The 27,948-nt window shown below is 57.8% G+C and overlaps 1 protein-coding gene across 2 annotated transcripts in view; it reads left to right on the top strand.

Moving 5' to 3' along the window:
• RGMA (repulsive guidance molecule BMP co-receptor a) overlaps window positions 1–25,638 on the top strand; it is a 44,763-nt gene extending 19,125 nt beyond the window's left edge. For both annotated transcript variants that reach the window (XM_032342131.1, XM_032342130.1), the window contains exons 3-4: window positions 15,339–15,853; window positions 23,360–25,638. In XM_032342131.1, the coding sequence (XP_032198022.1) occupies window positions 15,339–15,853; window positions 23,360–24,082 (1,238 nt within the window). In that variant the 3' untranslated portion in view covers window positions 24,083–25,638. The remainder of the gene's footprint in view (window positions 1–15,338; window positions 15,854–23,359) is intronic.
• The last annotated feature ends 2,310 nt before the right edge of the window (window positions 25,639–27,948 follow it).

The raw sequence follows: 27,948 nt of genomic DNA, 5'->3' as shown, positions 1-27,948 counted from the left end.
TTTGTTTTTATTGTGTCAGAAAGGGAGAGAATTTCAGAATTAAAGCTGAAAAAGCCATCTGTTTCCAATGAATCCCCCATAGTTTTTCACAATGTTTTTGGCAGATCGCTGCTTTCAAATTCCTCCGAGCCCGGACCTCTTGTTTTTGTTGGGGGAAGGGAGACCGACTCCACAGAGAAGCATTTGTTCCTTCCCAAACGCTCCAGTTTCTTCACTTTTTTTTTTTTTTTCCCTTTCGGGGGGAGGGGGAGAGCACGAAACTTAAATCCCCAGTCTGTTTTCTTTATAATGTTTCATAAAACTTTATTTCATTTTAGCCATATGCTACTCACAGCCTGGAAACGCCAGTTAAATCCTTTATACCCATTTTTTTCTCTTGCTTAAAATACAAATAAACCCAGTGTCACGGGCCAAATGGTCCCCGATGCAAGGCGGGATCGCTCGGCCGGCTCCATTGTGTTGCGGGGTGCCGAGGTGTCTGTTTGCAGAAGTGCGAGCCTCTGCGGCCGGGCGCGCGTCCGCAGCCCCCGCGCACAACCAAGCTCTTTGCAAGGAAGGATTTCGGTTAGACTGGGATTGGGTTGTTTTGTTTTGCTTCCCAGCCAACTGGGTTTCAGGAACTGGCAGAACTGGGCAGTCCGGGCTCTGCCTAGCTGTGAGCTGGGGCTGCCGGCGGGCGGACGCTGCTGGCAGCGGTGAGGGGCAGGGGATCAGTTTACCTTCTCGCCCAGCCCGGTTGCGGGGGCCTCCGGCGCCAGCGGAGTCCAGCGTGCCCAGCTCACTCAGCTGCGTGCCCCAAGGGCATCACGGTGAGCCACAACCTGCTCCCAGCTCTGGATTCCACTGGGGGGGCCAGGGCCAAGGACAAGAAGGGGGGGTGGGTCAGTGACCCAAAGAGACCTTGGACCCTCATGCGCCCCCGTCGGGGAATATTAATACCTCTATATAGTGAACCCAGCAAGGAGTGGCCTACTGCCTCCCCCCCTTCACCCACCTTTTAAAAGGCCTTTACCCCTTTTACAGTAGGGCCTGGCTGAAAGGCTGTTTTGATTGTCTTCCCAAAACTAAGAATAATAATAATAAATAATAAAAAGGACAGTCTTCTTTAAAAAGAAATCCACCTTTTGGAGGAGCAGGACTTTGCTGGGTGTGCATCTCAGTTTGGTCTAGATAAAGATCCGGCCTGTTGGAAGTTTTATCAGATGGGTTGATAAATAGCTTTTGTCCCTTGGCTGCCTTGGGGGATGTGATCTCAGCTTGGAGCTGAAATTGAGAAGGGGGGCTTAGAGGCCCTTAAAACAACACCTTCCCGCTCTTAAAGGGGCAGCGCTTATTAACTGCTGGAATTGGGGAGAGGAAAGGCAGGGCCGGCAGGACTCGCAAGGAGGCAGCTGCCAGCACCCCAGTGGTGGGGTTTTCCTTGTTGCTCATTTCTTGTCTCCATCAGAAGAACTTTATTTTAAAATCTACCCCCAACACACTGCTCCCCCCACCGCGGTCCCAGGAAAGCTGGTGGGTTATATAATTCACAATGCACATTCCATCACTTTTGTTTCCTAGAAGCCCATTTCATTTTTGGCTTCAAGGCTGGTAACTAAAACCTGGCAGATAGAACAGATAGCCCCAGCACCGTCATGCCGGCTGGCTCGTGTTTCTTCTAATTTGAGGCCTTGACAGCTGCATTTAGTCAAAATTGCCCACCTTACTGAAATCTGAGCTTCCAGATACACGGGGGGCTCTGAATACTTGCGGGCGCAAGGAATCTGGGTCAGAACACAAGTTTCTTAAGGGATGAAATGGGTCCTTTTCGCGGCACAAGACGGACAGACTATCCTCTTCTTGGACCCAATGGCAGAGAGGCTGCTCTGGACAGAAGTCGAGAAGCTGTGGGTCTGACGGAGAGCCGGGAGAGCCAGCGGTGGGGGCTGGAGAAAACCCAAAGCCCTGGCAAGTGTAAGGCGTGGAGACCCAGGGGGCCCTGCCTGCAGGGGCCTCTCCCACTGAAGACAGGTGGAATCTGGCTTGAGCAGGCTCAGGAAAGAATAGGTTTGTTCAGCGCTAGTTAGCTTGAACGGCTGCCAGGAGTAAACCCAGAGGAGTGCAAATTAAATTGGACATAGTTATGCGGGGAAAGATGCCTTAACCTCTGCAGACTGAGAGGGCATGTGTCTTTGGAGAGTGTTTACAGGGACTCGCCCAGTGCCTGTGGCCCCCTGGCATGCCTGCTGGGTTCCTGACTCAGTGGCAGCCTTCAGGACCCTCCTCCCAGCATGGCTGGCGGATCCCCAGCCTCCTGATGGGAAGGGTTCTTTGGTAGTCCTCAGGCTGCAAGGCTGTGTGCTTAGACGGTGCTGTGCCCACCGTGGTTGGGGATGGCCTAGCTGTGGGCAGGGACAGGGGTGGGGGACAGATACATAGATGCTTCCTAAACTTCTAAATCACTGTGACTTCATCAAACGGATTGCTAAGAGAACCCCGTCAAAGGGTTGTAGATATGTTGGCCTGTTTCCTATCAACTTCGGGTGGGTGAGTGTGGTCTCTACTCGCACAGGAGTTCTTCAAGTCTGGTGTCTGGACCCGCAGCCTCAGCCTCCTGCGGGAGGTGCTGGTTAGACACAGACAAGCTCTGGGCCCACGCCGGACGCACCGAAGCCCATACCCCAGGGTGGGACCCCGCAGTCTGTACCCTGCCGGGCCCTCTAGGGGGTTCTGATATACCCTCCAGTGTGAAGACTGCCCTTCTAAAAATTATTGCCTGTCTTTTCCCCTCGTTCCTTTCCCTTTACTTTTGAACTGTGCCGGTTACAGAAATGTCAGTCCTCAAAGGGAAACTAAGGCCTGTGGAGACCAAGGGTCGTCTGCGGTGTCCAAGGGCATCTGTGTCAATATAGGGATGAGAAAAGTTCTCCCAGAGCCGGTGCTTGGAAATGTGCAAGCAAGTCAATTTGCTTATCACAATTTTGTTCTCCCGGTGGGACTTGGTGTCCCAAAGGGAGAGAATGATGTCTGGTGGCAGGAACCAGAGGACAGCAGAGCCAGCTAGCAGGTCGGTGTGGGACACACAGAGCCTTGGCTCCCAGGAAGGCCGGATGTAAGATCCTGTGAGCGGTTTATCTGTTAGCCCCTGACAGTGAACTGGGAATAAGGAGAGGATTTCCTTCCTTCCTTCCTTCCTTTCTTTCTTTCTTTCTTTCAAGATTTTATTTATTTATTTGACAGAGAGAGATCACAAGTAGGCAGAGAGAGAGGAGGAAGCAGGCTCCCCGCTGAGCAGAGAGGCCGATGCGGGGCTCGATCCCAGGACCCTAAGATCATGACCTGAGCCGAAGGCAGAGGCTTAACCCACTGAGCCACCCAGGCACCCCAAGGAGAGGCTTTCTGGTCTTGTGGCTGAAGAAGGGAAACCTGTCTGCAAGGTTCAAGTACTTGTAGCAATCACGGAGAAGTGGGGACAGGTGGTCCATGGGCTCGGATAAGGACGCTCTGTGCAATGGGCAGGAGGGCGTCCCAGGACCCTATGGGGGTAAGAGGACGAGGTGGGGACCAGTTTTTAGACTGGGGGTCACGTGGTTCCTGGGAAAAATCCCCTCTTTGGTGAAATAGGCAAGGCCCGGCACAGAACTGGGCGGAGAACCCCAACTTTCTGTTTTAACGGAGTGGTTGACTACCATGCTGTTCCCATGCTTGGCTCAATTTAACCCGCAGAAAACCGAAGGCGCGGTTTCTTCTAGAGTGACCCACACATCCTAGCATACCCGGACTTTTCTAGTTTGAAAGCTGAACGTCTGCTGTCCTTAGAAACCCTCCCAGTCCTGGACACACCAGGGTGGTGGCTCACCTACGATTCCTCCCCTCCTGCCCCCGGGGCCAGTGCCTGGTTTGCGTCTGTTAAACTGCCCAGAAAGGCGAAGTGACAAGTGTGACATGGGCCTGTCCCTTTGGTCCAGGTGCTTGGGGCTGGGTCTCCTTCCTACGCCCTGTCCTGTCTGTTCCCATTGGCTCCTCGCTACAACAGCTGGCCAGCCCTAGGACCCACCCCTCCGGCCCCCCGACCCCCGTGCACACCCCCAGATAAGTTGTTCTAAAAGCCCTGCTCGGGAACTTGTGCCTCCTTGTAGCATCCAAAAGGGAGGACCCTCTGACTTCTGCCCCCGCCCCCCCCCCAGCTTCTCCCAGGCCTTATTCCCATGGCTTCTGGCAAATCCCCAGGTCCCAGGTCACTCCTGCCCCCCAGACACACAGACACAGTCTGCCAGCACCCCACCACGCCCTCCCGGTGGGCAACCCCCAGGCCCCCCGTGCTCATGCCGCTGCCCATACTGGAATGGAAATGCCCCCTCGATCAAGTTCAGTGGGGTCTCTCGGGGTCCGTGCCATCCCTCCGGTGACCGAGACACCTGTCCTCTTGGCTGCAGACATCTGTGCTTCCTCGCAGCGTCGTGGCTTCGTGGGTCTTGGGTTTTTGTCCTCTCCTAAATCACCAGTTCTTTCAGTAAGGGCAGAACGCCATTTTCTGTTTCTTCATACCGTTCTTGCTGCACACCCCAAGTACAACCCATGCGGTCCTGGGAAGGGTGGGGCCCTTGGGTCTTTGGTATTTCTGTTCTATTTTCTCAAGAGACAGAGACCACGGGTTTTCTTTTATCCCCCCAGATACCCCAATCTTTTTTCTAAAATAACTTTTTTTGGTTATAAAAACAACCCTCACTTTAAAATCTAAAAACCGAAAAGGATAAGTAAGTAAATGAAAATAACCCAAATTCCAACCTTGCACAAAGATTACGCACATCCTCCGAGATATAAGAACTTGTGTTAAAAGTATGATCATCTGAATGGGGAACAATAATTTTTAAACCTCTTTTCATTTATGGAGTGGTCACAAGACACCAGGAGCTCATTAAAGCTCATTAAAGCCAAATGCTTTAAATACAACACCTCCTGAGCTCACCACCCCTTCCTCATGGAATGTCATCACTCCCACTGCCCTGAAGAGGAGACAGAGGGTCAGAGAGGCTGCCTGACATTACAGAGCTAGCTAGTGACAGAGCCAAAGGGAGAACACGGACCCCTACCCTTATCCATATCCCCAATTTTGAGTAAACAAGCCCATTAAGTTTGTTTTGTGGCATCTGAGAGTTTGTGCTATGGATCCTATAAGGCTTTAAGCAAAAATAAGGAACATAATCAGGAGCTATTCGATAGCAGAATGAAGGGAGACCACATTTTCTGCAGACCTAGCATTTTTGCCTCCTCCCAAGAGCCTCTCTGCTCCCTATCCGTTCCCTCGCTTAGTATTTCAAAGAAGAAGATGCCACCCAGCCATAGGTCAGGAAAACGAGTTGGCAGGGCTGTCATTGTGCAGATTTTCCCAAGTCAGATTTATGTCTTTTGGGTTTTGCTTATTTATTCATTTCATGCACCATTTCACCCAAGCAGTCGGAATACCTAGACGCCTATTAAAGTCGTCCGTCTGCACCCAGGTCCCCGCAGAAAGGAGCCCATTATTGCTTCCCATGCTGAGGAATGGCCCATGAACACAGGCTCACACATGTGTGTGCCCAGCTGGCGTGCATTTGCCCTCCCACCGCATGAGGAAGGCAGAGGAGGGAGGCCTGCCCGTGGACAGCGGTGAGGGCAAAAAAGCCACTTCAAATGAACTTGGACCTGGAGCAGGCAAGCAGATGAGCCCAGGGTTCCTGGAGGCAGAGCCAGGATGGAAAATTATCATTACGAGAGCCAGCCCCTAGACTCAGGAAACGGGGTTATACCTCAAAGCAGGAAGACCAAATTGCACACCTGAAAGCTTCATTTATGTAGGAAAAGTGATGTCTTTGCCCATAACCGCCCTCCTTGTGGAACTCGGGGTAGCTCAATGCTATGCCCTAAGACAAGATGCTCTGGGCATGACATCTCGCTCCCCGCTCAGCCCTTGGCTGGCATGGGCCCCTCTTACCAAGAGGAACTCAGCCCACAGGTGCTTTTTTGAATTCCCTGTTTGCCTTTGATCACGTTCCCCATGACCCCAGTGAAATCTGTGGGGGGAGGGTGTCCCGTTTGGCAAGCTAACGTGTGCCCTTTTCCTTGGCGTGCTTTCTTGTAGCAACTTGGCCTGCGTGGCTGAGTGGGATGAGGGGGCAGTGCCTCCTGCCTCAGCTCCGTGGGTGGCCGTGGACCTGGGTGTGCTGCTGGAGGTATCTGGTGTCTGACAGGCCGATGGTGACGCCACGATGATCCCGGGCAGGTCCTGCGGGAGAGACCCAGACGGCAGGTTCCGGGCATCTCTGAACTCAAGGAGACTCCAGGACATTGTCCAGGCCCGAGTGTGCCCCATCCTGGCAGCAGATCCGTTCGCTGCCCTGTCCTTGAGTCCCTGCTGAAGGGACAGAAGAGAGTGCTGGCAGCTGTTGGCTGCCAAAGCGAGAGTCCCATGCTGGATGCAGGCAGGCTGCCCCCCCCCACCTTGGTGCTGCTCCGCACCTCCTTCAGGACCCATCACAGCTTGATGAGAGGGGAGCCTCCGTGCCTCCACGGCCCAGAGTGAGCGGGGACAGGACCAGGTCTCTGGCTTTGTGGGTGACATTTTCCCTGAGGCCCGGTCAGCCCTGTTTTTTCAAGCCATTCTGTGCGGGCTCTGTCTGCTTGACCCCAAAGAAAGCCACCACCTCCTAAAAATAGTATTCTGATCATGCCGCGCACTTCCTGAACATTTTCCTGGGGCTCCCCACAATCAACCTCATCAGAGTCTGAAATCAGGCAGGGGCGGCAGGGTCCAGGCAGGAGAACAGAACCACAGTCGGGTATTTCCACGGAGGGACCTGAGTCTAGCTGATTGCTGGGTGCTTGTGGGAGCGCCTTGGGAAAGGCCATGAGGGCCCACAGAGGCACGCGAGCTGCAGGAAGCCTCTTGGTCCCCCTGGGGTGTGGGGGACCAAGGCAAGAGGAATTGGGGGGGCAGGTCTCTGAGGAGGGTGGGGTGATACCAGCGCCCCCTTGTGGTGGAATATAACGGAGCTGGGGGACCCCTGGCCCCCCACACTGCTGAGGAAAGCGCTTTGGAGCTCGGTGACGTTTGCTACCAGCAACCAACCAGTATTTAGGCTCCAGCCAACCTCCGCTGTTCCCGAGGCCAATGTACCTCCTAGACCTCTGTCCCAAGTCACCTGCCAAATCCCACTTTCCCTTCCAGACCGGGCTGAAATGCTTTTCCCCGGGTCCCTCTCCTGCCTCCGTCCTTCCATCTTTACTGTGACTCAGGAGTCACGTGAAACGTGTTTACTCTGCCTTCTAGAAGTTTGGGAGCTGCTTGCCCCTGAGCAGAGAAACCCACGGACTTGCCCCGTACAGGCTGAAGCACCTGGTAGGGTCCAGAACTTGCAGCAAGTAAATGAATATGGGCAGTTGCTGTGCTACAGCAACCCCCAACACACACACACACCCCTACTCCCACCCGACCCCCCACGCCTTGCCCCAAGTCGGACAAAACTGACCGGATCATGGGGCTTGTATTCCAAACGAGACTTACCCCTTTAAGAGGAGGCAGGTTTTTCCCCCTCTCCCGGCTCACCCTACCCCTCCCGGCTCACCCTACCCCTCCCACACAGCCACTGAAACCCGATCTAATCCCTTCGCACGCGGGTAATTTATTGGTCTATTGGGCTTTTCTTGGTGGCAAATTGCATTGTCTTTATTCCTGGGTTCTGGCCGTGGAGCGGCTCGCCGCATTCCTGAGACTCGTTTCTCAGGGCGATCCTTCACACCCCCTCCGCGCACAGTGAAATAAGTTTTATTGGACTTCTTTGTTATGCAAACAGGGCAGTAATAATCAGGCTATTATTCCGAAAGATTGGGCTTGATTAACAGTTCAAAGGAGGTCTCTGAAAGCAACGAATGCCGCCCCGGTGCGTAAATATTTTCCTCCTGCCCGGGTGGGTACGGCGGCCCCCCCCCCAGCTCCCTGCCCCCAGCTTGCTGTTTCCAAGGGGCTCTGGGTCACTATTGAAAGGGAAGGAATTAAGTCAGGCCGGCAGTGGGGCTCTCACTCCTCTCGCGGGCACGTCTCAGCCCACAAAGGAGGCAGTCTGGAGCCCACCTCCCCCCAAAAGTGAAATGTTACCTTTGCACATAGAAGCCTCCAGCAGGCCCCCCCCCAACCCCCGAGACCTAGCAGAGCCCGGGGTTGGTTGGGGGGACTTAAAAAAGGCATCAGATCTGCTAAGAGGCTTGGAGTGCGGGGTGGGGAAGATGGGGTAACCCCACAGCTGGGGGGGTCCTCCAGAGGCTGAGGATGGCGACACAAAGTGACCATTAGATAAAGCGATCTTGATGAACTTGATGGCACAGAGGCAAGGAGTTCCGGCCCCAGTGGCACAAGTCCGGAGGCCCCAGAGTCATTCTGCCCAATGACACAGAGGCTGAGATGGAAATGATGCTCAGGAGAGCTGAGTTCCCATCAGATTCTTGATCCCCTGGCTCTGCTCATATGGGCGGTCTTGGATCCAGCCAGAGGTGGCCGGGGAGCCAGAAGGGGGCCGCTTTGCCATCTGGAGGAGCCAGAAGGGGGCCGCTTTGCCGTCTGCAGGAATCAGGCAAGGAGGGGGCAGCCGCCGGCTTCTGTCACCCCGAAAGCACCAAGGGCTCCTCGATCTGCAGAGCCCGGTCTCCTCTCCTTGCTTCCTTTCTTGGACATTCACATCAGGAAAAGGCCAAGCCTTGCTGCCTGGAATTAAGGTCTCCGCTTTTCTTTCTTTCTTTCCTTCTTTTTTTTTTTTTTTTTTTTTTTTTTTTTTAAAGATACGGCACATAAAAATCAACCCCTCTGGGGTTTCTTTGGCAGGTGACACCACAGCCAAGAGCTTTTTCTTTTGATGCTGGGCCAGGTTACATTCAGATTCCTGACCTGGGGTGGCCTCCAGCCCATGATGTAGTGGAGTAGACATGGGGCGGCAGGATGACTCTAATGGGGGCTCGAGGGCCCCTCGGCTCTCCCCCTGGGGGGACTGTCCAGCCCTGGCATGCTCAAAGCCCTTCCATGAGACCCCCAGGAAATGATGGCTCATGCATGACCACTTCAGGCAGACCCAGGAGGGCTGCATTGCCACCTGGAGAGAAGGCAGGGGTGGGGCAAGGCGCCCTCAAATCTGGTCCCAGCTGGTCCCTGGCCTCTTGCACACCATTCTCCCACCCTGAGCTCTAGCTCCTCCATCTGTGGTGGGAGTCCTTGGCCAGGAACCTTAAACAAGAGCTCACTGTCCATTTGGGGGTGGTCACTGTCCTGGGAACCGAGGGTTGCCCCGGCCCTACATCAGGGACTGGGAGTGGTCAAAGAAAACCCATCTCGGTGTCAGGAATTTTAGGACCTGGATCCTTCTCAGCTGGTGTCCCCAGAAAGGTAGGGCACGTGCACTTCGAAAAGCAGAGAAAAGAGCACCCCAAAAACCTGGCGGCTGTGTGAGCCAGGCGTGCTTGTGGGCAGCAGATGAAGATGATAATTCTTGCCCGCCGAGTCAGAGTAGCCATGAGGATCTGGCATTGGAGCGGTTTGCAGTCTACACGGGCCAGGGAAGATCGGGGCGTCATTATTGTCATCATCATTTCCTTTTTGGAGAAACCTGTGTGTCCTGCAGGTGCGCCCCCACGGCGCTCCCCCACTCGTGTACATGCATGCTGCCCATGTCATGAGCACCCCCCAAAGGGCAGAGTCTCCTCTTCAGTGTCTTTGTGGCCTCTGGGATCGGCCCAGTGTGTGTGGAGGTCCCTAAAGGGAGAGACGCTTGGGGCCTGAGAGCTGTGGTTCGTCTCCTGCTGCGGTCAGAGTATGTGGGAGGAGGGGGCTATGTAATGCCACCAGGCCTCAGTTTGCCTGTCTGTTGAATGGGGACAACATAATCCTAGGGCCTTCATAGGGTAATGGAGATAGTGTGGCATACAGTAAGTACTCAGCACACATTAGCTGTGAGGTACATCTAAGTCTCGCCCCCAGATTACCATTTAAGCAAACCAAGTTAACACAAAACTGATTTCCGCTGAGCTGCCTTCCCATGTTCTCAGGGTTTGCTTACATCAGCTCCACTGGTCCCTGGAATACTGATGACGTACTGACGCATCTTCATGGCACAGAGAGCAACACTGAGCTCAGAGAGGTTAGTGGATTTGCCCGTAGCCACACAGCACTGAGCTCCAGAGCTGGAATCAGACCACGAGCATCCGCCCTTGGAGTTACATACCTTGAAACCCTCCCCAGCAACACTGCTTCCCAAAGTGAGGTCCCCCGGCTCCCAAGAACCTCCAGCGTGGGATTGCCCATTGACAGAACCTGTCACCAGCTGCCTTGTTGAGCCCAAATTCACCCCATGCTCTGTCTGGGTGGGAAAATGGCCAGGGCTCTCATTTTTCTTTGTGTCCCAGAACTCAAGGTCTGTTCCTTTACTCATTAACAAGAGCAAAGGCGAGGTTGTTGAAATTGTGCTTCAGGACCCAAAGTTTCTGATTCCGGCATCTCTCAGAAAATCTCTGGGTGGAACAGGCATTGCGGGGTGCGTCGGATACCTGGGGGGAAGGGTCGGCATGGCAGTGGGAGAGAAGGCGGGGTCCGCAGTCAGAGGAAAGGAGCTGGGGTGGGGGGGAGGTGACGTGTGAAGCCGATGAGATCTCTCTTCACGCCTCCCCCCTGCCCTCTCCCCCTCAAGTGCTGGGAGAGTCATCGCAGCCCAGGTTACCCCTTTGTGACCACAGGTCCTTTCAAGGAGAGGGGACAATGAAATAAGGGGAACCAAGACTACCTGGTCTTCTGGCCCCTGGCCAAGTGAATGTCTCCAGTGATCTGGCTTCTTCAGAGGAGGAGTCAGGAGGCTGGGGAAGGGGAGGAGAGATGGGGCCAGGCTTCTAGTCCCTGAGGCTGAAAGTCCTGGTGCCAGGCATGGTCGGGTTCTGGTGGCAGCTCTCTAACTCACCCCTTCTTGCTGTGTCCTCCTATGGCCCAGTGTGAGCCCAAGCTCTGGTGTCTCTCTCTTCCTATAAGGATGCTAATCCCATCCTGGGACATCCCTTGGGAACTTGATCACCTCCCAGAGGCCCCTCCCTTCCAAGCACCATCACACTGGGGTTGGGGCTTCAACATAGGAATTGGGGGGGGGGGCACATTCAGTCCATAGCATCCTCTCCGGTGAAAGACAGTGAGTGAGGTGGTGGGCAAAGCCATCCCAGAGCCCTTGGGAAGTGTGGTACCCGGCCAGTCATGGTCCAGGACCAATGTGGGTGGGCGGCAGGGGTGGGTGCTCCGTGCACAGAGCACTCACACTCAGCACACCCAAGTCCCGGTGGAAGAAGGGCAGAGCCTAGCCAGGGCCCTAAAGTGAGGACAAAGGAGAGGTGGGGGAGGGGACACTCCGGTCCACTGCCCTTCCTGTCCCCTCCCTGTCCCGGCCTGTGACTTCTAACTTCTTACCTTTATCCCCCTCGGAGACCTTTGTCAGGGTCTCTGTTTGTTGATCGCCCACGGGGTCCCAGGTAGAACAAGTGCCTCTTCTCATTCAACCCTTGGCCACTCTCTAAGTTCATAGATAGGAAACTGAGGCAGAGCCAAGTTCCCACAACTACAGAGAGGGGACAGAGCAGAACTGTGAGCCTGACACTCTCCCTCCAGTGCCCACCACTCCTTGTGGCCAGTGTCGCCTTCACATCTCCCCAGGTCTGTCCCTAGTCCTGGGTGACAGCATCGGGAACATTCTCCAGATAGCTGAGAAATGGGACGGGCAGGACTTCAGGGGAGTGAGGGGCTGGAGGAGTTCACCCCTGTGCGGACCCTGCCTGGGGTGGAAGGTCTATCTCTTTGGGCAAGGACAGCCCCAGGATGACCTCGGTCACCCCCTGGGGGTGGTGGGCGGAGCTGCCATCACCACTCTTGGGAGGCTCCGAAAGGGGGTGGGGAGCAAGGGAAGGAGCCCCACTGAGTTGAACTGATTGATGAAAGGCCTGTTCTCCAAGGGCAGAGGGCCCGGGGGCGGTGCCCAGGACTGCTCTGGGTTGGCAGCTGCATCCCTGCTGGGCTTGCCCCTTGGGAGAGGGGCCTCCTCCCTTTGCCCCCTCTGCAGCCCCTCCCACCCCAAAGGAAATGCCCCGTGCACACACTCCAGACTGGCCAGGCTCCAGCAGGTTCTAACTTGGCCCTTTGGGGACTGTTGAAAAGAAAACGGCCCAACTCTAAAGAAGTGTGGCCTGTGCACCAGCAGCACGGGCCTCCCTGGGGAGCCTGGCTGAAGTGCAGAGTCTCCAGCCCACTGAGGCCTGGGGACTCTGCCCAGGCAGCTAGTGTGCACATTTGAAGTGGACGTTTGAAGAGCGCTGCTCTGAACAGAGGATTAAGTGCTGGCAGATCCCCGCTGATGACCCCAGAGCATGGGAGGGACCCACTTTTGTGGCACCTCTGGAGGATTTCAATCACGAGCCCCGACATCCTGGAGAGTTCTACCTCAGAGACACTGCTCTGAGCCATTTTCAAGGCCGGGGGAAAGACATCAGACTCTTATCACCACCTGTGCAGTCGCCCAGGGGTGGGGATAGAGCCACAAATGGGGGTCAGGAGTGAGACACTTCGCATACCCCACATTGCGTGCAGGCTGGTCCTGCCCGAGGCCCGTTCTCGACCCCTGCCTTTGAGCCACCCTGCAAAGCAGCCCCTGGGGACTAACTGGTCTACAGCGTGCAAGGCCACAGAGCACCTGGGGACCACAGGCCTCCCAGCTGGTGGGGGAATCCGCAGGAGGGGTCTACAAGGAGAGGCTGAAGGTCATTGGTGGTAAAGTGCGCCCTTGAAGGGCCAGCCGGGCCCAGTGGCTGGCGGGGCGGAGTCGATGCTCAATGTGCTAATTGCCAGGGAACTACCCTGGGCGTGGGCTCTTGGGCCCGAGAGGCCAGATGCAAACCCTGCTGCAGCTCCTTCCCAGAGACCTGGGGCCAGAGAAGCTGGCAGGTGAGCCTGGTTGGGCCCCGCAGGGAGGCGAGCAGGGCCAAGGGGCCTGACCCTGGAGCCACAGGGGGAGCTGGAGACAGAGACCAGCAGCCACAGGGAGAGCTGGAGACAGAGACCAGCCAGAGACAGAGCCTGGTAGCTGCAACGTGGCTCTCTGCTGTCCCCAGTCCGCTTTGGCTGAGCTGAGGCCAACAGAGCTCCTGCTTTGGGGTTGTGCCATCTGGTTGTAAGGGACAGGTGGTGGCCCTTCTCCCCTCCCACTGAGCACCAGAGGGGGACCTGAGCCTGGCTACAGGAGGGCTTCCAAGGTTGCTGGGCTGGTGGGTGGTGTGGGCGCGGCCCAGGTGGCCACCACTCAGCACAGGCTGTGTCCTCTTTAGATCATTTCCTCTGACATCCCGATCTCCATGGTTCTGAGAAAGCAGCATCACAGGTCAGCACATCCTGCACCTGGCACTGGTGAGGCTGCCTGAGGGGACCGTGCGTGGGGGCCGCCAACCACAGGCGGAGAGGTGGTGGCCCCCACAGCCAGTGTCTTTGTACCGTGTTCCTCTGCACGGCAAGCCCTCCACTCACCCCTACCCCCTCTCCTCACCTCACCTTAGCCCTTTTGCAGCGTCGGTTGGGCCTTGGGTGTCTTCTCTAGGTTTAGTTAAATATGAAGACGGCAGGGCCAGAGAATCGTCTAGCTGCCTTTCAAGGGACCCCTGCCCCAGGAGCACACATCTGTGGGAGGAAGATCACTGGGGGGCAGGGAGGGTGGGGGGTCCCAACGAGTGCCTTTCCCCTGTTCACCCCAAATGCCTCTTCTTGGCAATTACCCCCTCTTATTAACCAAATCTCCTGGAGTCAGCACGGTTCTTCAACTTAAAATAAAGCTGTGAAAATGGAAAAATCTGTAGCTCTCATATCAAATTTGCTTTATTTTTCCTAAGGCACATTTAAGTAAATACGTAACTTCTCAAAAGAAAAAATGTCCACCCAGACTCCACCAGAAACAACCTTGTTTGCCAGCAGTGGTGACAAACACAGGTGAAGTTAGGAGAGGAGCCTGAATTTTAGGACAAGCGTGGGCTCCCCCGTGCCCAGGTGTGTGACCTGGGCCGGTCAGCTTCAGCTCCACACAGGTGTCTGCGGAGGGAACAGATCTCTAAGAGGCCATCCGGAGCAGCTGCTCAGATGTTCCTTAGCCTGCCCTTACCTATTACTGCCCCTGGCTTTATTGGCAACTTGATTTTGGAGGTAAAAAGGCAGCACCAGAGAAGCAAACTGACTTTCCAAGGGTTCACAAGCCAGGCTGGGAACGATTGCCCCATCCTCCTGTTGATCACTCCAGCGCTGGGCTGCAACCCAGCTGGTCTGCCAGTCCCTTTGCTCCTGGAGCCTGTGGACAGCCTTCCTTTCTACTACCCGTCTGCATGCCTGGCCGCCGAAGTTACTAGGAACCGTGCAAAAGAATCTGGGAAGCCAGGAAGGCAGGCTCCATGTGTCTAGGTACAAGATTCAGGTGTGTTCAAGGCACAGTTTTCAGGCATAGCCATTTGTAGCTAATTGTCAGGTCTCAAAGATTGTGGGTGACTTAAAAAAAAAAAATACAAATTAAGGCAGATCCAAGGTGATGGCTCTCAGTTGCTTCCCAGCATACTCTCCTGAGCAGGACAGAGGAGGGAGGGAAGGAGAGATGGCGACCAAGAGGGAAGCCGCCCGTGCTTGGCAGACAAGGAGACAGGACCCAGGCATCCCCCTGTGACCAAAGCTCCTTGAGGAATCATACTAGCCAGCTGTCACTGACCTGCTCTAGTCAGTGCTTCTCTTGGTCCTTTACCACGCTGACCAACCCCACAAAGCATATTCTACTATGCCTCATTTTCTAGGTAATCTAATGAGGCACAGAGAAGTCTAGGGATTTGGATAAGGTCACACAGCAGAGCCCAGAACACATAGTGGGGCTTAATTCCCAGCCGCATTTCTGTTGAGGTTGGCAAAATGCTTGGGGGTAGCTGTGACAATGTCAGCAGACCTCAGAGGCCCAAGGGTGGCTTGTCGGCTCCCACAGCCAGGCTGCCCAGAAACCCTGACCCCTCCGCTTTACCGGCTGGGGACTGTGGGAGGAGCCTGCATGGTCCTTGCAGCAGGTGGCTGGCACATGCCCGGCCCCTTGGGGTCACCCCAGGCGGAAGGAAGGCAGGGTCAGCACCGCACGTCCACCTGCAGGCACTATTTACTATCCGGGCGCGAAGGTGACACAGGGGTGGTGCCGTCCAGGAGGAGATGCTCTCGGGCCACGTGCCAGCGGCGCTGGTCCCCAGGGGCGAGGAGACCGGAGCCCGCCGGCTGGCCTTGACCGCCTGTCCCTTCCTTTCCCCCACAGCCACGTCCCCGTGCAAGATCCTCAAGTGCAACTCCGAGTTCTGGAGCGCCACGGCCGGCAGCCACTCCCCGGCCTCGGACGACGCCCCCGAGTTCTGCGCGGCGCTGCGCACCTACGCCCTGTGCACGCGGCGCACGGCCCGCACCTGCCGGGGCGACCTGGCCTACCACTCGGCCGTCCATGGCATAGAGGACCTCATGAGCCAGTACAACTGCTCCAAGGATGGCCCCACGTCGCAGCCGCGCCTGCGCACCCTCCCGCCGCCGGGCGACAGCCAGGAGCGCTCCGACAGCCCCGAGGTCTGCCACTACGAGAAGAGCTTCCACAAGCACTCGGCGGCCCCCAACTACACGCACTGCGGCCTCTTCGGGGACCCGCACCTCAGGACTTTCACAGACCGCTTCCAGACCTGCAAGGTGCAGGGCGCCTGGCCGCTCATCGACAATAATTACCTGAACGTGCAGGTCACCAACACACCTGTGCTGCCCGGCTCGGCAGCCACCGCCACCAGCAAGGTAAGAGCGAGGCTGAGGCTCCCGCGGCCCTGCTGTCCCCAGCGCCCAGACCCAGGCACCGCCTGCAACCCCTCCCCCTCCGTGTTCTTATTTCCAGCCAATGGGCTGGTTATTTACAAAGGAATGTTCTAGATGGTCTTTGTCAGGAGACAAACCCGCCGGGAACCACCTTTTCACATTGTGGGGAGCGTGAGCATTCTCAGACTGCGGATGCTGCCCACTGGGGGTTTGTGAAATCCCTTTTCCCGGTCAGAACCCAGCAGTCACTTTTTTTTTTTTTTTTTCTTTTTTAATTGGGCAGCACAGGAAGGCGGGCCCAACCAGACACCGCTAGGAAAGGCAGGTTGCCCATGTGTCGCACCTGGGAAGGGTACATGCCTCAGGAAGCTTAGTTCTGGTTGTGTGTGTGCCCGTGTGTGTGCTTGGGCACCCGGGCCAGTGCCGGGTCCAGGGGTAAGGGGGATTTCTTGTCCACAAATTTTAGAAACACTCGCCAGAGCACTCTGTTTCAAGCTTTGGGAATATTCTTTTCTTGCCCCTAGATTGTGCTTTGTTAGAACTCAGGTATTAAATCCCAGTTAGACAGAATCCTCTTTAAAGGTGTGTCTCCATCATTGCCCTCGGTGGGGGGCAACTCCGTCCCCCTCCCAGGACACATGAACCCAGGGCCCCGGAGGTGAGGGTGATCCTGCCCGTGGGTTCTCACGTGACTGCATGTTGACAAACTGAACAGATCTTAGAAGATAGTGATTCAAGGCCCCTCTCCCGGCGGGTATGGCACCAGATCTCTGGGAGCGGTCAGGCGTGCTCTGTGTGTGTGTGTGTGTACACACATGCGTGTTTTTAAAGCCCCCAGTGATTCTGGCCCATGGAGGGGGTCAGGAACCAGGGCTCTAGGATGCTGATGGGGTCAGCAGGGCTGCACGGTACCCCCCTGCCCTTCCTTTGCCCCGTGCCTACCCGGAGAGGCTGCAGGCCCAAGGCTGAGCGGCTGTGGTGTCCGGGAACACCCGGAGATGGAACAAGTGAGGATAGAGAAGCAGCTTCCCGAGCATGCCAGGGGCCACCCAGGCAGCTTTTCCCTCCTCCCTCGGGCCAGCCCTGCCTGGCTGAAGCAGCAATCTTGGACACATCCCCAAAGTGGGATGTACCTCTCCGCCCCAAGTGCACCGGGCTGGGAACGCTGAGCTAGCATTTGACCTGGGCCAGGTGGCTGTGCCGAGGGGCATGTTGCCATTTGCCGTGAGACACAGTCCTCATCCGGAGCCCCAGAGGCTGCGGAGAGCTGGTCATCTTCTGACCCCAGAAGGCCTCTGTCTCTGGGTGGCAGGTCTCAGGTCCTGCTCACAGGGCCACAGCCAGAGGCAGCCACAGATGTGGCCCACGGCCCAGGCACTTGGACACCCCCATCTTCTCCCTCCCCTACCTGCTTCCAGGAAAGGCTCCTTTGACCCCCTAACCAGACCTCAGACCTCAGCCGTCAAAGGGCGCAGCCTCATGACTAGGGGGCTGGTGGGCTCTGAGCGTGCAGGGGATGGGGACCTGTGGGCCGCCTCGGGGCCTGGCCCACCAGAGCCCCTGGGGGGTTCCAGACTGGCAGCGCCTCTGTTTTCCTAGGAAAAGCACATTGCAAGGCGGCACGTTGGGCAGCGCCCGGCTGGTCCACAAAGGGCGTTTCTGTTCCTTCCTGCCCCCCACGCCCCACAGGAGGACAGCGAGGTGATCTGCAGCCAGGAAAATACCCGCCATCTCCCTCTGCCCTGGTGGCCGCCACATGCCTCCAGAGGGTCTGTTTCTGGGCCCAGCTGCAGGATAAGAAACAAGTGGTTCTTTGCCCCACAGACACCCCAGCAGGCCCTTGGCACCAGGCCGTGAAGCCTAGTAGACGGCAGAATCACGGCCAACACTCTCTCCACCCTGGCCGCCCTTCGCAGAATGGGGGGAGGGGGGGTGTTGTTGCATCAGGGACCCAGCCCCCTTCCCTGGGGCCCCTCCATCTACCCACCTCCCTCCTTCCCCAGAGCCAACATAAATGAACGCCAGGAGCCTGAGGCTGCAGCTTCTAAATCCAGCAGCAAACAGACTGCAGGAGGGGCTCCCGCCTCCCTGTCCCCCCACCCCGGGCCGGGGCACACAGGGGAGTCTGAGGGTATGAGAGCGACGTGGACCTCAGAAGCCTGCCCCTCCTAACCCAGGCCGGTGTGAGCACCAGATGTGATGACAGAGCCCAGCGCCGATCTGGGAGGGATGGTGGTTTGTGACCCGCGAGGCTGGGCTGCAGCCCCCACTGACGAGGGGGAGGGGACGGTGACCGTGGGAACAAGAGCCTTTAGGCCACATCCCATCGGGTCCCGCAGGCCCGGGTGATGTGCCCGGGCTTAGAACCCCTGCGTACCTCCCTCAGCTCTTCCCTGGCGTACCCCGGGAGCCCAGCAGTGCTGTCCCCAAACCACCTGGATTAATGATCTAGTGACTTGACTATCCAGTCTGCACCAGGCGCCCAGGGATCAGGCAGCAGTGCCCAGTCAGGGGTTGGAGCTCCTTCTTCCGATGCCAGCATGGGGGCTCCGGAGAGCATGGGGATCCCCCGCAGAGCTTGACGGACCCTGCCGCTTTCTGCTGTGACCTCGGTCCGCTCAGTCTTCCCAGCAGGCGCAGAGCCCTGCGGCCTTCTGTTCCCTCCTCACCAGCCAGGAGGGAGCACAAGGCTTGTCCCCCCACCCCCCGCCAAAGACCCAGCTGGGACAGGGTCCGCGTGTGTGGCCACGTCAGTGGCAGGCCCCCCCCAGGCAGACTGGGTTACACCAGCAGCTGCTTTCCAGTGCCCTCGGCCAGCCCGCACCTGTTCCCGTAGGCCTCTGCGCTCAGGTGCACTGGTTTTGTTCATTCGTTGATTCCGCAGACATTTACGAAACATCTCGGAGCCAGCCTCCGTGCCTCATGCTTCTACCACCTGGCCGGTCCCGGGCTGATCGTGGAGGACCAAAGCAGGCCGAGGGGTGCTTGTGGTGGGGGCAGGACGCTCTGCCCTGAGCCCTGTGGAGGGCCTCCTCCAAGTCCTTTGCAGAACTTGGCTCGGGAGAACAGGAGCAGGAAGCTGGGGAGCGGCAGGGCATGGGAGGGCAGCAGAGCCTGGCAGAGCGTGGGAGGGCCGCCTGGAGCCTCAGTGGCAGCACGAGAAGCCAAGGGGCTGTTATCTCGGAGGGGTATTTGTGCCTCCCCCCAGGAGCCCTCTGCCAACCTCTTCTGCCCACTTGAACCTGCATGCCCTCTGCCCTTCCCTCTGCCCCAGGGCCCTTGACTCATTTCCCAGGATCCTGGCATCATCCAGCCCGGCCCGACCCTCTGTTCTCATAGGTGATCCAGATGTCGTGTTTTCCAGCCCAAACTCACGTTTTAGCCGGCTTCCCGCCGCCCTGAGCTCAGCCCCCAGCTCCACCGCCCGCCCTCCAGCTGCGCCCGGAGCAGCCCATGGTACAGATGAGAAGACTGAGGCACTGGGAGGAGAGGAAGTCACACGCCTGCCTTCCCCTGCCCTCTCGCCCGTGCTGGTTCTGCCCTGAACGTACCATCTGTCCCACCACCTAACTCAGCTCCCCGGTCCAGCAACGCCCCTGGACTGTGAGCTCCTTGAGGACAAGGCTCTTGGACTCCTCGGCCCCTGTGTGTGGATACGGTCCCTAGCTCCGGGCCTGGTGTGGTGGAGGGGGCCTTGGGTGCCCCTGGGAAGGGGGGGAGCGGCACAGGCAGGAGTGGCAGCCGCACCCGTGGCCGAGCTGGCAGCGAGCCGCCTGGCTTTCGACAGGCCCCTTCATGCTGTTACTTGTGGTTGAGTCCCTGGCACTGGTGCCAAGAAGAGTCTAGCAGGCTGTCAGCCTTCCAGGAGCCTGTCTCCACGAGAGATGACGGTTAGAGGGAAACCAGCCTTTCCTGTTCCAGGAGACTGATGGCACTTGGAAACCAGCAGCACACCCCCCCCACCCCCGCCGCCCCTCTGCTCCCCAGCACATCGGGCAGGGACACCGGAGCCCCTGGTCGCTCGCCCCCTCCCCAGTGACAGGACCACCCACTGCCCAGACCACCCTGGCTGTACCTCCCGGCCCCCCACAGGCAGCCTCCATCCACATTGGGGCGGGCGCCATGGGACGTGGGACGGAATGGAGGTGGAGCTATGAAGTGGCCATTTTTGTCGGCCAGGGATGGTGGGGTAGCGGCAAGTTCCTGGGGTCCGACAAGTAGGGCTCCAAGCGGGATGCAGGGGCCGCGGCCACCTGTGACATCCCACAGCAAATCGGGGTGCCCTGTTTCCTTGGGACCGGGCAGTGGCCTTGCAGGGGGAGGATAGGGAAATCGAGTCTGGTGCCCAAGGGGCGGTGCCCACCCCAGACCTGGACTCTGGCAGGCCCCCCAGCCTCCAGCTTCGGAGCTGCTCCTCATGTCCCCTGCAGACAGCAGAATGTGCCCCCATCCGTCCTGACCATCCACCGGGCCCCAACAGGCACAGCGCCAGGGGCCCCAAGACTTCCAGGGACCCAAGAGAAAGCTTTCATTTGTTTTCACGTCAGAAGGAAAAATCAGCATCATCTAACCTCGACTGTATTCGTCCGGACACGAGTGCAGTCTCAAAATGTAATTTTAGTTTTTGTTTTTTTTTTTAAAGATTTTATTTATTTATTTGGCAGGCAGAGATCACAAGCAGGCAGAGAGGCAGGCAGATAGAGAGGGGGGGAAAGCAGGCTCCCCACTGAGCAGAGAGCACGATGCGGGGCTCGATCCCAGGACCCTGGGATCATGACCTAAGCGGAAAGCAGAGACTTAACTCACTGAGCCACCCAGGCGCCACAGTAATTTCAGTATTTTTGATGGAGAAGGGGGTCCACAGAGGCCCAAGGGTTTGAAGTCCCCATCATTTCCCGACTGCAGCCTGGCTCTTGCCCTCAGCTTTCTGAGTATCAGCGTGAGAAGGGGGAGTTTCTCTCTGAGGCTCCAGGCCCCTCATGCACTCCCGGCTGGGTCACCCCTACGCTTCACCAGTGTGAGCAGTGATGAGACAGCCCAACAACTCCAGCCGGGCCCTCGCTACCCTGTGGGATGGCCCAGCCTAGAACTTCAACTCTGCTCCCGAGGCCCGAGACTGAGACTGCTCCCTGCCTGCTTCCCCCTGGGCTGCCTGGCTTGTGGCCCGGCCCCAGATCGCACCCTGGGTCCCTGCCTTTCCGAACCCTGGGCCTGAGCTGGGGTCGTTCATGTTTCTCTTGCCTCCCCTTGCCTGTAGGACCTGCTTGTGGTTTCTAGCACACCCGGGCCCTTGTACTTGTCATACCCCCACTGTTTGGCCAGAAACTCCCTTAGGGCTTCGTGCAACTGGCCCTCTACTCCCAGGGCCATCCTTGGTGTCCCCCTGCCACTGCCACATCGCCCAGGGTGCCCAGGCACAAAATTCAACCACAGCCAGGACATCGGGGCCCCCTCAGCCTGCAGACCATCTGAGGACGTATGGTACCAAAAGGCCTGGGTGCCCTCTTGCTCCATGACCCGGCCTCCCTCCCTGGCCATGGGCTGGAGTTCAGGTCACAGCTGCCCTTGATTCGGGGGGCAGTGGCCTTCAAGCCACCAGGGGCAAGAAGCTGGCACCTAGGAACAGGAACGAAGGAGCGGTGGTCATCTCTCTCCCGGATCTGATTCCTGTCCCCAGCCCATGCAATCATCCTAGTTAGGATTAGAGGGAAAGTGCAGCCTGGCCCTTCCCCCAGGATGAAACGGGAAATGCTCATTCCCCAGGCTGTTTGTCTCCAGCCTTCTCCCAGGCCTCCTACCCTGGGGGCTTGTGGCCAGAAAGAGCCCAGGGGTTGGAAACCAATTGACTAAACTCTGCTCTACCTCTTGCTGGTGGCTGTGCAACCGTGGGCAAGTCACTTGACCTCTCTGAGGGTGACTTTTCTCCGCTATAAATGGGAGGTCATGTCATCCTCCCCAGCAGTGCCCCACAGGACTAGGAGAAGCTGCACCTGTGCCTGCGTCTGTGATCGTCAGGAAGACCCTTCCCCGTGGAACCTCCCCACCAGCTGCTTCTGCTGTGGCAGCTCAGCCCAGCCCCGCAGCCCCGGCTGCAAGTACCAGCAGACACGGGCCTCCTTGCTCCTGCCCTGGCCAGAGCTACATGCTCAGCCTCGAGCCCCCCATCTTCCTTTCCCTGACTATCGCCCTCCTCCTCTCTTTCTTGCCCCTGCTCAGGTCCAAGGCCTGGCTGGGTGACCCCTCAGGGCAGCCCTGCCACCGTGGCCTCTGCCGGCCTCTGCCTGCCCGTTCTTTCCCTGAGCATGAATCTGTCCCCTTTCACCTGCTGTGATGTTCAGCCAGCGGCTCACAGCCCTTTTGAAGGCATTTGGTGGGAGGTCCACTGGCGGCTTGAGAGGTCGTGTGAGATGGTTGTGGACCCTATTAGTTTCTTGTTGCTGCTGTGACAAATACCACAAACTCAGGGTTTCCCACAAGCAGAGATGTATTCTCTTATAGCGCTGGAGAGAAGTCTGGAGTGCATCTTCAAGGGCTAATGTAATGGTATTAGGAGGGTCGGTCCTTCCAGGGGATTCCAGGAGAAATCTGTTTGGGGTCTCTTCCAGACTCGGGTGGTTGCCAGCATCTCTGGCCTGTGGTCACCCACCTCCAGTCTCTGCCTCTCTGGAAAGAGCCTTCCCCCTCTTCGATGGTCCCATCTCCCTCTGCCTCCATGTTAAGAGCACACCTGTAGCTCTATTTAGGGCTTACCCCAGCCAATCCAGGATAACTTCTCCATCTTGGTGCCCTTAACCCAATCACATCTGCGAAGTCTCTTTTGCATAGCCGGTAACTGGTTCCAGGAATTAGGGCTTGATATCTTGGGAGCTATTACTCAGCGTACTACAATAGATAATGAAGTTTTATTTTTAATTAGCTGTGCTTTTCTTTTTATGGTGCACCTCTATATATAGTAAATGAGCTGGTTTTCTGTTTAGGGTAGTGATCTAAAGTTCCGATTCTAAGTCAGGTTGTTGGGGGTTTTTTTAAATAAAACAAGTTGGTTGTTTTGTTTTGTTTTGTTTTTACTAAGTTTTTAGTTTCAGTATGGTTCACATACAACATATGATTCCATACATGACTCAGGGCTCACCAGGGTAAGTGTGTCTTCATCCCCTTCACCTGTTCCCCCCGAACCCCCTCCCACCTCCCTCCGAGAGCCATCAGTCTGTCCCCTATCATTAAGACTCTGTCTCTTGGTTTGTCTCTCTCTCCTTTTTTCCTCTTTACCCTAGAGTAAAACAAGTTGTTTTTAAGAAGAATATTAAGTGCATAATAATGCAGGTGGTACCAGGGTGACCCAAATGGGGAAGGAAGGGAGGGTGTGGGGCACAGAGGGGGCCGCTCCTGTCTGCAGCATCGCCAGCATGGGCTGGGCCTCCCGCCCCTCCGCTGTCTTGGCACCGCTGACCACCTGTCTCCCTGTCCTTCCCTCCCTGCCCCCACCAGCTCACCATCATCTTCAAGAACTTCCAGGAGTGTGTGGACCAGAAGGTGTACCAGGCAGAGATGGACGAGCTCCCCGCCGCCTTCGCCGACGGCTCCAAGAACGGCGGGGACAAGCACGGGGCCAACAGCCTGAAGATCACGGAGAAGGTATCGGGCCAGCACGTGGAGATTCAGGCCAAGTACATCGGCACCACCATCGTGGTGCGCCAGGTGGGCCGCTACCTGACTTTCGCGGTCCGCATGCCCGAGGAGGTGGTCAACGCCGTGGAGGACAGGGACAGCCAGGGCCTCTACCTCTGCCTGCGGGGCTGCCCCCTCAACCAGCAGATTGACTTCCAGGCCTTCGGCACCAACGCCGAGGGCCCCGGCCCCCGCAGGCCGGCGGCCGCCAGCCCAGCCCCCGCGGCCCCGGACACCTTCCCGTACGAGACGGCCGTGGCCAAGTGCAAGGAGAAGCTGCCCGTGGAGGACCTCTACTACCAGGCCTGCGTCTTCGACCTGCTCACCACGGGCGACGTGAACTTCACGCTGGCTGCCTACTACGCCCTGGAGGACGTCAAGATGCTGCACTCCAACAAGGACAGGCTGCACCTGTACCAGAGGACTCGGGAGCCACCGAGCCGGGCGGCGGCTGCCGGGCTGCCCCCCGCCCCCCGGCCCCTCCTGGGCGGCCTGCTGCTCCTCGCCCTGCTCCCCGCCTTCCTGGAGGCCGCGGCCATGTAGGGCAGAGAGGGGCCGCTGCCTGTCCCTGAGCCGGGGAGGGGGCGGCTGCAGGAGGGCTGGGGCTGTTGTGGGGGGGGGGGCGGGGAGGGGGAGACCCCGCAGGGTCTGCAGGGGTCAGGAGCGGAGGCAGCCGCTGGCCGGCGGGCTGGAGACGGTTACCTCGGAGCTCTCCCGGGCTGTCTGTGGGAGCGGCCTCCCACCACGGCCCGCGCCCTCCATCAGGGGCCCTGAGAGGTCCTGGTGACTGGTGCTGTGATGTTTGTGACAGTTGAGCTGTGTGAGAAAGGGAGCCACTCCCCTCCACCCGCCCTGCAGTGTGAATGTGCAAAACAGAGCCCCTCAGGCCGAAGCCCCCCACCCCGGCCCCGCCAGAGACACTGGGATTGATCAGAGTTGAGCTCCTCCCCCTCCACCCCTGCAATGCACTGAAACAGGCCCAGCTGACTGCTGCCCGCGCCCGCCACACGCACACACACTCACACGAGCACACTCGCACACACTAAGCTGAGGGGCTGGGGCATCAGCGAGGCTGGACCCCCCCCCCCCCACCAGGCGGGGTCTCCTTTCCCTTTGGGCCTTAGGACGACTGGGGCTGGGGGGGGGGGGGCTGCTCGGCATCTTTAGCAAACCTTCATCCTTGACCCCAAGGTTGTGCCCACCTGGTGCCTTCCGGCCCGTGGCCTGCCTGTGAGCCGAAGGGAGACTCCGGCCAGTTAGCAGGCCTCTGCCCCAGAGCCCACAGCTAGGTCGGCAGGTGCTGTCTCCCGAGGTCTGTGCGACGCCACTCACGGGCTCCAACGCTCTGTTCTGGCTCCTTCCCTCCCCGCCCCCCATTCCCCCCTGTGCTTAGGAGGTCACGTCCTCATGTCTAAATGTCTGAATAGAAGTACCCCTTGGTTTCTGTCCCCTTCTCCCCAGCAGATGGCAAGAGTCCCTGGGCAGGGGGAGCTTGGGCCACCGGGCGGGGGCAGGAGGCACACACGGACAGGGCCAGCTGGCCTGCCCTGATCCTCTTCGTCCTCCTCCCCTGCCCCCCAGAACCCCACTCCCCACCCGTCCCCCCACATCTGCAGGCCGGGGAGAGGAGCAGGGTCCGCAAGCTTCTCAGCCCCGAGCATCACGGGCTGGTCTCGTTCCTCTAGTCCCCTCCCTTAAGCCCATGGCCACACAGCCAGGAGAGGCCTGCCGCCACCGAGAGCCCTGGCGCCCACCTACTGTGAGCCCAGCTGCCCGTCCGAGGAGCCCCAAACCAGTCCCGCCCCTGCTGCTGTTCCAGAGAGCCCAGGGACCCACGCCGGGCTAGGCTCCACTCCCAGAAAGGGGCAGGAGGGCGGTTGCCACAGCCCCGCACTGCCCTGGCCCTTCAGTCTCGGGGCAGCCCTTCTGCTGTTCCCCAGGGACCTCTCATACACTGGCCCAGGAGGCTCCCCGCCTCCCCTCCAAGAGGTCCCCCCTCGCTGCCCAACGCCAGGGCAGGCAGGTGGGAGGCCCAGCCCCGGCCGCCCTGCTGGTTTTTAGATGGTCCCTATGTTGGAAGTAAAAAGTGAAGCACTTTATTTTGGTTGTGTTTGATCGCGTTCTGCTAGGAAGTGGGGACCCCTCACTGCGTCCTTGTGTCTGCGACCTGTGTAGAGTGTCACCGCATGTATATATTGTAAATTATTTATTAACGGCTAAATGCAAGTAAAGTTTGGGTTTTTTTTGTTTTGTTATTTTCTTTTGGAACCCGTGTTGGAATTCGCTTTCTGAACAGGCTGGCTCCGTTGGGGGGCGGGGGGGAGGCCCACGTGTGCGCACGCGTGAAGGGGAGTGGCAGGTGTTTGTGGAGGGCGAAGCCATTTAACACAAACTCCCTACTTCTCTTAAAATGACTTTTTCTCCTTCTGGGGCTTGAGGGCTCCAAGTGTTCTTGACCCCGGGAGGCTGGAACAGTTTCGGGGACAGATGATAGCCACGTGGTGGTGCAACAGGAAGGGGGTAGGGGCACGAGGTTGGGTGGGCTGCCTTCAGACTCAGGATGGGGCCGTGTCGGCCGTCCCCGTCAACGTAGGAGCCCTAGAGCTGGGACGGTGGCTGCCGCCCTCCCCTGCTGACGCAGCCCAGGGCCAGAGCGATGGCTCAGCAGAGGGGACAGAGACTTGCTTGGGGACAGGTTTCCTGCTAGCTATCATCTCATTTCGCCTCTTAAAACCAGGCAGTGAATCAGGAACACATTCGTGCCCGTTTTTCAGACAAACAGAGGCTCAGAAAGATGAATTGATTTGCCTATGGTCCTTAGGGCAGGGCTAAGATTGTACACCTGGTCCGTTTGGCCCTGTCTGGGCCTGCTTTTATTTTGTTTTGTTTTTTAAGATTTTACTTATTTTATTTGACAGACAGAGATCACAAGTAGGCAGAGAGGCAGGCAGAGAGAGAGAGGAGGAAGCAGGCTCCCCGCTGAGCAAAGAGCCCGATGCGGGGCTCGATCCCAGGACCCTGGGGTCACGACCCCAGCCGAAGGCAGAGGCCTTAACCCACCGAACCACCCAGGCGGGCCTGCTTTTAATACCAAACGTCAAAAGGGGGAGTGGCAGCACCGGTAAGCGGCCACATCCCAGGGTTCTCTCCTTTTCTAGCCCTGTGACCTTGAACAAGTTACTTAACCTCTCTGAGCCTCTGATTCCTCCTCTGTAAGGTGGGAAGTGCCTATCCTATAAGGTGTATGGGAGATTCGGCAAATGAACTCCTGTAAGGACTTAGGACGGGGCCCGGAGCACAGGGAGTGTACCAGGGCTGGTGGCCCTGTTTTCCCAGAGCGGGAGGGGCTGAGTGGGTGGAGAGGGTCACGCAGACCCCAGGAGCTTGGGAAAGGGTAAGCCGAAAGGCTAGCAAGGGGAGGAATCCGGAGAGTGAGCGTGTAACCAGTCCAAGCTGAAGGAGAAGGTCAAGGGCAGGAAGGGAGAACGTTCTAGAACCCAGCTCTCACACAGGCTCCCAGAGGGAGCATGGGATTCTGGACATTGGCAGGAAGAACCAGACTGGAAGGGACAAAAGGAGTCCAAACATACCTACACCTCTTATACCATTGCCAAAGCCGCTGGGACCGGTAGGCTCCTCTCTCTCTCTCTCTCTCTCTCTCTCTCTCTCTCTCTCTCTCTCAGTTGTAGCTGGGTTGGAATAGCTTGCAGGGGAGGCGCCACAGAGGCAGCAGAGCCCTTGGCAGAAGAACCGATTACGGAGAAGCCAGGGCCCACGGGATCAAAAAAAAAAAAAAAAAAAATGCCGCTCACCATCAGATGAAAATGCTGCGGCACTTGCCAGAGAATATTCTGGGTTTGGAGCTCGTTCAGGACCCTAAACTTAACCAGCTGGAACTCCTTCCAGTACCATGCTACTGGTCACCCGTGAACATGGAAATTTGCGTTTCATCATGAATATGGAACAGAGTCTTGAGCTAAACGATCCCCAAGAAGCCGCTTCCTCTCGCTCTGCGGGCTGGGCTGGGAGCAGCTCCGCTGAGCCAGCGAGTCCGGGCCGGAGGTCCACGCGTGAGCAGACGACATGCGTGTCCCCTCGCGGCCCCAGCACACGGACGTGCGGCAGAGACTCGGAGACTCCGTGAGGCCAACAGAATTCGTGAGAGGAGACAGGAGGGAAAGGGCTACTGGAAACCCGTGCACGGGGGTCCTCCATAATGAAGGGGGCACATTCCGGGGTGAAGACCCTCACCGGGACCCCCGGGACAGAGACGCAGGTGAGCCAGGTGTGACCAGGGCTCCTTGGGGATGCCAGCGAGCCGCGTGGAGCGGAGGGTGGCCCTTGGTCTCGGGCTGCCAGCCCACTTGGCGTCCAAACCGGCTCTGCCCGTCACTCGTTGTGTGGTCTCC

This window comes from Mustela erminea, chromosome 5, assembly GCF_009829155.1.
Source record: "Mustela erminea isolate mMusErm1 chromosome 5, mMusErm1.Pri, whole genome shotgun sequence".
In the NCBI taxonomy this organism is placed as follows: Eukaryota; Metazoa; Chordata; class Mammalia; order Carnivora; family Mustelidae; genus Mustela; species Mustela erminea.
This window is presented reverse-complemented; position numbering and strand designations above follow the sequence as displayed.